The 10973-nt window shown below is 41.2% G+C and overlaps 1 protein-coding gene across 5 annotated transcripts; it reads left to right on the top strand.

Annotated features, from left to right (window-relative positions):
- The first annotated feature begins 2580 nt into the window (after positions 1-2580).
- On the top strand, positions 2581-10584 carry PTTG1 (PTTG1 regulator of sister chromatid separation, securin). 5 transcript variants are annotated; one of them, XM_030328123.1, is made up of 6 exons: positions 2581-2666; positions 3065-3165; positions 3775-3956; positions 5612-5705; positions 9526-9684; positions 10450-10584. In XM_030328123.1, the coding sequence occupies exons 2-6, from the start codon at positions 3075-3077 to the stop codon at positions 10524-10526; spliced, it is 603 nt and encodes a 200-aa protein (XP_030183983.1). In that variant the 5' UTR covers positions 2581-2666; positions 3065-3074; the 3' UTR covers positions 10527-10584. The 5 variants fall into 5 exon arrangements, with proteins under 5 accessions (XP_030183983.1, XP_030183959.1, XP_030183968.1 ...); XM_030328099.1 differs by having other exon boundaries at positions 3772-3956; XM_030328108.1 differs by having other exon boundaries at positions 2589-2666; positions 3038-3165; positions 3772-3956.
- The last annotated feature ends 389 nt before the right edge of the window (positions 10585-10973 follow it).

Raw genomic sequence — 10973 nt, 5'->3', positions numbered from 1 at the left:
CAGGCACAAGGCATGAGGCTGGCTCAGTAGGTGGAGCATGCAACTCTTGATCTTGGGGTTGTGATTTTGAGCCCCATGTTGGGTGTAGAGGTTACTTAAAAATGAAATCTTAAAAAAAAAACCCCAAAAAACAAAAACAAAAAAAAACCAAACAGGCCCAATCCAGGAAGCATATCTCCTAGAGGAATCATAAAATATGCTGGACAAGAAGGAAGAGTATTTTGTAAGGTTTGGGTTCCTCCTGGAGGATTTTGAGGAGGGTTGTAGGGAAGCAAGGGTCAGTACTAGATGGGTTGCTGTTTGTAAATCTCAATTAGAATTAACTGGGATTGATTAGGATCTAGGTGCTGTTATAAGGTGAGGGTGATTTACTAATTGGGTAATTCCAATAATAGTAGGGAGTCTGGGGCATCACTGGTGAGAAAGCAGTGATCACACAGAGAGTGGTTTATAGCATTTTACATTTACTGCATGAACTTTGGAGACCATGCTTCCTGTTGTAGGGGAAGACTGACCCTGGGGAGATAAATATCTTGCACCCAAAGACCTAAGGAGATAGAGAATCCCCACTTTGAAGCTTTAGTACTGTACAGATTGGTTTCGAAATGAACACTTTTGTGTGCTGATGATGTAATATGGAGCTGAAACATTTAGGAGGAGATGCAGGGTGAAAATAAGGGGAGGAGTAGGAATCAAAGAAAAAGGACAGGGAAGGGGCAATAAAGGTATAAATGTTTTTTGTCCTCTTTACCTTCTTGAGTTAGGATCTTTTTTCCTTGATGCCTAGCTCAGTGTCTAGCATTTAGTTAACATTCAATAAATATTTATTGAACGAATTAATCCTTCAATTCTGGTCCTGAAATGCTAGGGAAAAAGGGCCAATGAACTGACATATATTGAGAACTGCATCTATGTCAGGTGTAGTGTGAAACCTTTTGTGAAATAATGTAGGCTCAACTGCTCTCTCCCAACTTACCTCCAAGTTAGAATGTATCTGGTGACCTGTGGGGAGTAGGGATTGGATGACACTGGTCAACTTTGGTCTTTTGAATTTATTCCTTTACCTTGTATTTGTTCAATCTGTTTCCATTTACTATAGAAATAGGAAAAGGTCATTAATTTTTCCAAGCATAATTTCTCTCCTTAACTTGGAAATTAGAATTCCTTTTCTGTATTTTTATTATTCCCCAGATCTTTTTCTCATCTTTCTGCCCTCTCCCACCAGGCCCTTCTAGGCAGCTTTGATGCCTGTATTGTTGAGATGTCAGAAGTTTAAAATAATCCTATTAAAAATAGAATTTGAAAGGAAACCTAAATTATGTATTCATGAGGATCATCATTTTGTTCATGAGCCAGATTCCTGACGCGGCATCCTAGCCTGAAATGTTAAGGGTTATTCTGCAATTAGGGAATAATCAGTCTATTCTTTTTTTTTTTTTAATTTTTTTTTTCAACGTTTATTCATTTTTGGGACAGAAAGAGACAGAGCATGAACGGGGGAGGGGCAGAGAGAGAGGGAGACACAGAATCGGAAACAGGCTCCAGGCTCCGAGCCATCAGCCCAGAGCCTGACGCGGGGCTCGAACTCACGGAGCGCGAGATCGTGACCTGGCTGAAGTCGGACGCTTAACCGACTGCGCCACCCAGGCGCCCCAATTCTTAATTACAAACCTAAAGGAATGACACAAACATTGCTGTTTGATTTATCTGTATTTACACTGCTTCTTAATTTTTAATTCTGCTCTTCTGGTGTTCCTTAGAGGGAATAAGTTGTTTTCCCACTCGACTATATGTTTGTTTTTTTCTTTTTTCATACATCTGTTGAAATACAACTGTATGTATCCATAGTTCCTCAGTTATTTTTCTTTTTTTTTTTTAAATTTTTTTTTCAACGTTTATTTATTTTTGGGACAGAAAGAGACAGAGCATGAACGGGGGAGGGGCAGAGAGAGAGGGAGACACAGAATCAGAAACAGGCTCCAGGCTCCGAGCCATCAGCCCAGAGCCTGACGCGGGACTCGAACTCACGGACCGCGAGATCGTGACCTGGCTGAAGTCGGACGCTTAACCGACTCCGCCACCCAGGCGCCCCATCTCAGTTATTTTTCTAATGACTGCAATGCCTTTCCTCTAGTACTGCCTCTTCTTTTTTATTTGATCTGGTCAATTTACTCTTTGGACAAATAGTTAATTGAAGACTTTAGGAAAATACTTCTGTTGCCACTTTGCCTTGACTTTTTGAACCTCACAATCATTTAAGAACTTCCTGGCTGTCCTAGAGTCTCAGGGAAAAAAACCCAAATCTCTGTATCTTGATATCATGATAATCATTTACTTATTGGAATAGAAGACCATATTCACTCCCTTTCTATCTCTGTGAGGAGCATGTTAAAAACACCTACAACTAAAGGTGTCAGCAGGTTTGATTTTTTTTCTTCCCAGGAAGCAAGCTGCTAACTTCCCGGAAAAAGCTTTCCAGGCGGTGAGCTAGGAGCTTAGATTCCTCCCATTGGTTCTTCCTGGAGCCCCACCCACGGTTCCGCCTCCTGGGCGGATGAACCAATAGGGGCGTGAGTTGTGGTTTAAACGCCGGGTCTGGCGCGACCGCGGCAGGCTGTCTTGGAAGAGTTTGGCTGTTGGCTCTTACGTGGGCGAACCGAGTGGTCGTGAGTGTTGGGCGCGCGGGGCGCGCGAGGAAGGAGGTGGGCTGGGAGCTGGAGGTGGGAGGACCTGGGGCTTCCCGGGATCGTCACTAGCGCCGAGCTAGGTTGAGCCGCGGACTGGGACCGCGGACGCAGCCTTCGGCAGTTCGATTCTGATGAGTACTAGGACCTGTGCCAGCCCTAAACCGCCGACTCTTCTGGAACTTAGAGCCTCTGACCCAGGCTTCAGGAGTTAAGAGCTGGATTAAATGCCTGTTGCCTGAAGAACGGGCTTCGCTGTCTCCTTAGTTCTAGTTTTTGAGTGGCGTGCCCAGGGTAGAAAGTTTGGTTTTTGCTACCTACATCATCGCTTCTCTCATCTTCCTAACCCCCAGGGTCTAATATATATTTCGCACCCGCAGCTGATCCATAATGGCTACCCTGATCTTTGTTGATAAGGAAAATGGAGAACCGGGCACCCGTGTGGCTCCCAAGGACGGGCAGAAGCTGCGGTCTAAGCCTCGTAAGTAAACGGGCTGCAGTCGGAGTCACTGTTGAGTCCGGAGTCACCGGAATCAATTGTGGGCGTGGCTTGGAGTCGGGAGCAGAGGGGAGGCATCAAGTATTGGGGAATGCTCCTATTGCGATTTGCTTATGTTGGGTTTCTTTTATTTATTTTTAACTCTTTACATGAAAGAGTATCTTAAGTATCTTAAGCGATTATTTAAGAGCGTACAAAACTGAAGTACTGTTAGGCATATGGCCAAGCCACTGTCAAAAATTGGGATTGAGGGGCGCCTGGGTGGCGCAGTCGGTTAAGCGTCCGACTTCAGCCAGGTCACGATCTCGCGGACCGTGAGTTCGAGCCCCGCGTCGGGCTCTGGGCTGATGGCTCAGAGCCTGGAGCCCGTTTCCGATTCTGTGTCTCCCTCTCTCTCTGCCCCTCCCCCGTTCATGCTCTGTCTCTCTCTGTCCCAAAAATAAATAAACGTTGGAAAAAAAAATTAAAAAAAAAAAATTGGGATTGAGTCTGGGGATGAGAATTAGGCCAAGTTTATACACACAATCAGTCTTCAAGTTGGGCAGGTTTTACTGCCTGAATAATCTTATGGTAAGACTTTTTCTTCAGCAGTCAAAACTTTAGATGGGAGATCTCAGGTTTCAACACCACGTGTAGGCAAAATGTTTGATGCTCAAGCAACCTTGCCTAAAGTTACCAGAAAGGCTTTGGGAACTGTCAACAGAGCCACCGAAAATTCAGTAAAGAACAATGGACCTCTCAAACAGAAGCAGCCAAACTTCTCTGCCAAAAAGGTAAGTGTTGGCTGCAAACTGGTTGTCTAAACACTTTAGAACTTTTGGCTCTTAAAATGACTATAGGCACCCTACCTTTCTTGTGAGTAGAAGGAAATATAGGCTACCAAACACCGATTAGCAGGAGGGAATCCTGTTCTCTTTGTGGACTTCCTCTGTGCCTCAAGATTAGAAGTCTCACAAGCAGCTGGTGAATGTTGTTGCCTCACCTGCTCTTAACTAGCGTTGAAGCAGATTGGTTGGTGGTATCTACTTACAGATACAGAAAGTACTGAGAGGGAGGGTACTTTGCAAGAGGTCACATAGCTAATATAATAGCTCATGTGCTGCCACCCTCCTCCCAGTCTCCTAGAGTGAGCACCAGGTACTCTACTTTGCAAACATGTTGACCTTTGTGTGTGTGCATGAGTAGCAGGTCAGTGCATCCCAGACTAAGAAGACTTTGCTGTGAAAGATGACTTCAGCATGTAGATTAACACTTTATTTGAATAATTGTCTTAATGTATATTAGGAGGAACACTAATAATTTAGATCAAAATAAAACTTGTAATGTGATTTAGGACAAGATATGTTTTTTATTTTTATTTTTTTTAAATGTTTATTTTTGAGAGAGAGAGAAGGGGAGCGGCACATAGAGAGAGGGAAACAGAGAATCCCAAGCAGGCTCTGTGCTGCCAAGACAGCCTGATGTGGGGCTTGCACCCACGAACCATGAGATCATGACCTGAGCCGAAATCAAGAGTCAGATGATGCTTAACCGACTGAGCCACCCAGGCGCCGCCAAGATGTCTTTTTTAAAAACTAAGTTGAGTAAGAAATGTTAAATTCAAGTATTGCAAGGCTATGACAAAAATAATGAGAATGTGACGTAGCACTGAAGTGTGGGAAACCCTACTTTAGAGATTTCCTCTAGGGGTGCCTGGGTGGCTCAGTCGGTTAAGCATCTGACTCTTGGTTTTGGCTCCAGTCATGATCTCGGGGCTTCTTGGGTTCAAGCCCCTCATCGGGCTCTACGCTGGCAGTGTGGTTCTCTCTACCCCTCCTTCCCCCCGTCTCTCTCTAAATAAATTAAAGAAAATATTTAGTATACACATATGATGTAAGATTAAATCAATAATACATAGGTTTCTGCTTTGGCCTATTGTAGACTGCCTACCTGCCCAATTTAGGCTAGAGAATTATCCAGGCTACCAAAGTCCTTGACTGTCTTTTGTTGGCTCTTACTCAGTGTGTATTTCAACTTAATATTAACTAAGCAAATAAATCAGGTGACACTGATGGAAACACAAATGGAAAGCACACTTCCAAAAGCCAAAAATGGCTTCTAGGATTAGTTTCTATTTGGGTGACTCCTGCCCATTTTCTGTGTCAGGTTGAGTGATTGAGTTGATTAGCTCTGAATTAACTCTGTATTCTTGGTAACTTAGGCTGAGAGTTGCTGATACTTAAATAACAGACTAAACTCTTTAGCCGTGCTACTAGAATTGCTTGCTGGATTGTATTTGTATGTAATTAATGAGAACTAAGGATTACAGTTGCTTAGAAGTCCGTGTAAAAGTGGTGAAGCAGTCACATGTCTGGAAGACTTATGATCTCTTGTACTAATCTATTGACAAGGTTTCCACTCTCATTCATATTTTCTTGGGTGGTTTTAGGTAACTGAGAAGACTGTCAAAGCAAAAAGCACTGTTCCAGCCTTGGATGACTCCTATCCTGAAATAGAAAAATTCATTCCCTTCAATCCTTTAGGTAATATATATTTTTTTTTTTTTGTATTACAAAAATGCTTTAGTCTTGAGTTTCTCTTAGAATCCTGTTCAGCTCTAATTTGATATGAATAGACCTCTGACCCCAAATTGTAATAAGACTCTCTGAATCTGGTCTTTGCACAAATGTATTTGGTGGTGGATTTCTTTGTAAGGAACCTCTGAGGTCTGAAGGGGAATTGGTGCGAAGGTGTGGAGAACATTGTTCCCGACCTCAAAAACTTCCCACATAAGGGAGATAAGATGTGTTCACTAATAGTGAACAAGTGTAAAGTGGACATTATTCCTGGCAAGGGTTTTTGAAAGTGGGTTTTATGTCGAGTTGAACAATGTCTGAAAAAATCCACATAGTCTGTGAAAACGTGTTTCTACTCCTTCAACCTGCTATGTGAATCAAGTATTTTCTGTTACAGAACCACCTTTTCAAGCTTTTCCCATTTGAGGAGAGGCTACTGTATCCAGGCTTTGGGTGCAGTGGTTAACAAAGACAGGTCCCACCCTGAGGGAGCCCGTGATTGGGAGGGAAACCCCAAACGAATCCTCTCACTGTAAGTGAGCAAGGAGAAAAACTGGTCCCTTAGGGGGAACTGAACCTCACCTGGAAGAGTGGGGAAGGTTTCTTTTAGGAAGTGACAGAAGTTGAGTTTTAAAGGCTATCTGGGGATAGCCAGGTGAAGAAGGGGAGGGGCAGGGCACGAACACAGCACAGAAGTGTGTGCAGAGATACTGAGGTAGAGCCGAGGACTGGAGGGGTTCTGGGAAATGAAGGCAGAGAGAAGAACAATACGGTTGAAACTCGGGAAGGTCACACAGAGCCTTCTGCATTTCTGAACTGGAACTTTCGGCCTTTCATCCAAAGGCATTTAGTCATCCTGTACACATCCAGCTTGTCCCTGGCTTTTATATAATACAATTCTGCAGTTAGTGTCCTCGAAATTGTACTGTGAGTTTGTGAGGATAGCTGGAGAGTGGACTTGAAGGATTGCTGAGTCATCTCAAAGGGGAGGTGATTAAGTTTTGATACAATGTAGTGCTTCCAGGGGCGCCTGGGTGGCGCAGTCGGTTAAGCGTCCGACTTCAGCCAGGTCACGATCTCGCGTTCCGTGAGTTCGAGCCCCGCGTCAGGCTCTGGGCTGATGGCTCAGAGCCTGGAGCCTGTTTCCGATTCTGTGTCTCCCTCTCTCTCTGCCCCTCGCCCGTTCATGCTCTGTCTCTCTCTGTCCCAAAAATAAATAAAAACGTGGAAAAAAAAATTTTTAAAAACAATGTAGTGCTTCCATGCTAATGATAACAATTCAGCCATTAAGGAAAATGGTGAGGTAGATTTATACATATTGATCAAGAAGGATGACTACAATATGCTGTGTTTGAGGAAAGAGCTACTAAGTTGCCCCCCAAAATAGCATAAATTATTGAACCCACCTGCAGTGGATGAGGATGCCTGCTTCCCCTACAGTCTCTAACGGGCAAATGTTTAAAAACTCTTAACCTTATCAAAAAGGCAGTGGGTATCTTATGGTTTTAAATTGGGGTGCATGTCCATGTAGTGAGCATATTTGATCATTGGCCTTCTATAGTTTTTTTTTTTAACTTCCTGTTTGTATCTTTGTTTTCCTTTGATAATGACTTTTTCAGCAGCTTTTGTGGATAAAGGAGATTAGCTTTATTAGGTTGCAGACTTTTTCTTCTGGAGTCTTTTGTCTGTTTATGGTTTCCTTTATAATTCATTGGTTTCAGATTAAGTAGTCACCATCCCGCAGTTCCTTTTTAACTTCTGGGTTTTAGCAGTCTTGGAAAGAGTAGGGTAATTCCTAGTATTTAGGCTTTAGAGAAGTTTCAGACTAGAGAAAATAATGGTTCTCCCCCATCTTTGTTCTTTTGAGGAAATGCTAACCCCCTTGAAAAAAGGAAAGACTCAATATTTAAATTCTAGTTTAGTTACTGTCAAAAATCTATTGTATTTTTTTAATTAAAATTTTTTAGGGGCACCTGGGTGGCTCAGTTGGTTAAGCATCTGACTCTTGATTTTTGCCTTGGGTTATGATCTCATGGTCTGTCCTGGGATTGAGCCTCCATGGTCAGTCCAGCATGGAATTGGCTTGGGATTCTGTCCCTCCCTCTCCCTCTGGCCCTCCCTCACTCGTGTGTGCTTTCTCTCTCTCTCTCCCCTCTTTCAAAATTACTTTAAAATTTTTAATTTTTTTGATCTCCATGCCCAACATAGGGGTCGTACTCATGACCCTGAGATCAAGAATTGCATGCTCTACCAACTGAGCTAGCCAGGTGCCCTAAGAAAAATCTTTTTGAAATAATTCTAAGAAGTAAGACACTTGGATTATAAAGAGTGTTACTTAACACAATGGTTCTTGATTTTTTTTTTTTTTTTTTTTTTTTTACGTCTGTGACCACTCTTAAAAGTTAGTGAAGACCCCAAAGACCTTTTGTGTGTTGTTTAAATATCCTGTATTGGGAATTAACACTGATTAAAAAAAAACAAACCCTCAAAAAAAAACCCCATTATGTAACTTTTTTTTTAAACATCTCTAAAACATCTAGAAGAACGACATGGTTTTATATATATGTATATGTGTGTGTGTGTGTATACATATATATTTTTTTGGTTTTATATTTTTGAAAACTTGGTTAATTTAGCTTAACATAAAACACTTGTATTGTAAGTCTGCATTCAATCCATTGCATCTCTTGTTTTGGTTGAAGTACATGGAAAAAAATTTGGCTTCCTGAAGATATGTAGTTAGGACAGGGAGGAGCATTTTAATAGTCTTTTTAGATAAGTGTGGAGAGTTCTTTCCTATAACACTAACACCTAACAAGTGGCAATTTCTGAATGTATGGTTGAAATGTGTAATCTGAAACCCTGTCAGTGAACATTTCGTACTCCGAAAATAAAATCCATTGGGCTGTTCTGCATTTAAATGCAAAAATAAAAGATACATTTAATCATGCATTGATCATGTAGAAATGATGATTCACGGGGAAATGTAGATCATCCAAATGTTGAAGTGTTTCATTATGCAATGTCAAATATGCACTCATTAATGTCACCACTGATCTCATTGGAAACGTGTAATATTAGGAAGTTGTCAAGCTAATGATTACAGATAAGTTTTTCAAAATTCTAGTGTTTTTTTTTTTTTTTCCTTGAAATTGTGTATTTTGTCGTTGGCAACAGATACTGTTTTCCTTGAGGTGATGGACTTCTTTATTCCTCTAAGGAAATGTGCTACAAATACCCAAGTCTAAGCAACTACAGTTTGTCTTTCCATTGTTATTTCAACTAAACAGTGTTTCAGGATAAAAGCCTCTAGTTTAGCTTGAAAACCAAATAATGGCACAAATCTTTTTTCTTTGAGCTCACTGTGGTACTTGAGTATGCAGCAGAAGTGCTTTATGGAGTACTTCTCATTTCATCATACAGAATACTAAAAAGACATGTTCTTAAGGGTCGAGAGCTGACAAAATTAATACTTTTTACTGCATGTGGTAAAGTGATATGTGAAGCTGGCATTTTTTACTGCAAGCCAGTGGTATTGAGGAATATAAGGACTACAAAATACAGTTTATTGCCGCTGCCTTGATTTGTGCTAAGGCACAGCAAGCAATTCCATCCATTACTGCATTTGTACCATCATTGCAAATGTCAGCACAGTGGAAGAATGTGTTAATGTTATTAACAACATATTTTGACCTCACGGACCCACTGAAAGGGTCTCAGATCCCCAGGGGTCCACTGACCACTCTGAGAACCACTGCTCTGATAAAGTGCTTTGTCTTTGTGGCAGATTTTGAGAGTTTTGACCTGCCTGAAGAGCACCAGATTGCACACCTCCCCTTGAATGGAGTGCCTCTCATGATCCTTGATGAGGAGAGGGAACTTGAAAAGCTGTTACACCTGGGCCCCCCTTCACCTCTGAAGATGCCCTCTCAACCATGGGAGTCTAGTAAGTGAACAAGTGTCCTTCTAGAAGAGCTGCAAATTACTTGTGTCATAATACTTTCATTATCATGGGGGGCAGAGTTGTATGGAAGGTTAACCTACAGGTAATTTCTGTCTTTCAAACTTCAGGGATAGGGTTTCAGAGTAATGAAAACTCTCAATTGGTACTGTTTTCAGTCTCAAATGCCCAGCCAAAATTAAGTCATTCTGGAATGTAGACAGTCTTAGATACAGAAAACAAGATTAAGTTTAGCCTATGGCTTCTTAGGTTATAACTTGAAGTATAACAAACTTGCTTGGAATGAGAATTCCAAGTTATATCTAAAGCTAATCTAGAACCAAGACCCCTGAGCACAGTAGCATAGAATGACAAAACCTTACGGCCAAGGTTTGAGGCCTTGGTTCAAACTGGTGATTAAAAACCATCAGTATGTTTTCTATTTGTTCTGATGGGATAGCGTATTCCATTTTATAAGTTAGTGATATTGTTGGCTCTTGTGTGGGTCCTTAAAAACAATAGTTTCAGGCATGTCTAAGATTCATTTCCTAATGAAGATTAATTCTGGGATCTTAGCCACATTCAAAGCAGTGTGTGGGTGTGAGAGTGTATGTGTATGTATGCATGCGTGCAATGTCTAACTGGGGTGGGGTAGGGATTCAATATGCAAAGGGGAAAATAAGAAGATAAAATTGACAACTAATGTCTATGTTGAGATGGACGATGACCTAAGGGTTTGCAGATATTGAATAAGAAATTCCTGTTTTCTAGATCTGTTGCAGTCTCCAAGCGTTCTGTCGACCCTGGATGTTGAATTGCCACCTGTTTGCTATGACTTAGATATTTAAATTTCTTAGCACTTAATAGTTTGTATGTTTTGTATTAATAAAGAAATTCTTTAATAGACTCTTCCTAATATTGTAGTTGGTTTTCTGTGGAATTTACTTAAAACAGTATGAAAATTAGTGGAAGTGTTTGATAAGGGTCTGTCATCGGACAACGGAAGTGTATCTGACTTGAAAAGCTTACCTTAAAACCTTTTGGTTTGTTTTAATCGTGAATTTAGCAGCTGCTTCCCTTCAGAAGCTGTTTTCCTTGAAACATACATCCCTAAATGTGTACTTTATTGCCTTTCTGTGGCTATTAACTAGTGACAGTTATTAGATCTCTTAATTAGAAGAGCCACTTCTAGCTCGTTAAATATCTATTGCTAAGCATTCTTTATTGCTGGTTCTGTTTGGTTTCTAATGACTTTAAATCTCAGTATTCAGTAATCAGAATTTGAAAGGCTCTAA

Source organism: Lynx canadensis, chromosome A1 (genome assembly GCF_007474595.2).
Source record: "Lynx canadensis isolate LIC74 chromosome A1, mLynCan4.pri.v2, whole genome shotgun sequence".
NCBI classification, from domain to species: Eukaryota; Metazoa; Chordata; class Mammalia; order Carnivora; family Felidae; genus Lynx; species Lynx canadensis.
This window is presented reverse-complemented; position numbering and strand designations above follow the sequence as displayed.

Coding starts and splice junctions, on each gene's coding strand:
- PTTG1 (XM_030328099.1), top strand. CDS start 3,075: ATGGCTACCCTGATCTTTGTTGATAAGGAAAATGGAGAACCGGGCACC. Junction 3,166..3,771: donor GAAGCTGCGGTCTAAGCCTC/GTAAGTAAACGG, acceptor CTTTTTCTTCAG/CAGTCAAAACTTTAGATGGG. Junction 5,706..9,525: donor CATTCCCTTCAATCCTTTAG/GTAATATATATT, acceptor TCTTTGTGGCAG/ATTTTGAGAGTTTTGACCTG.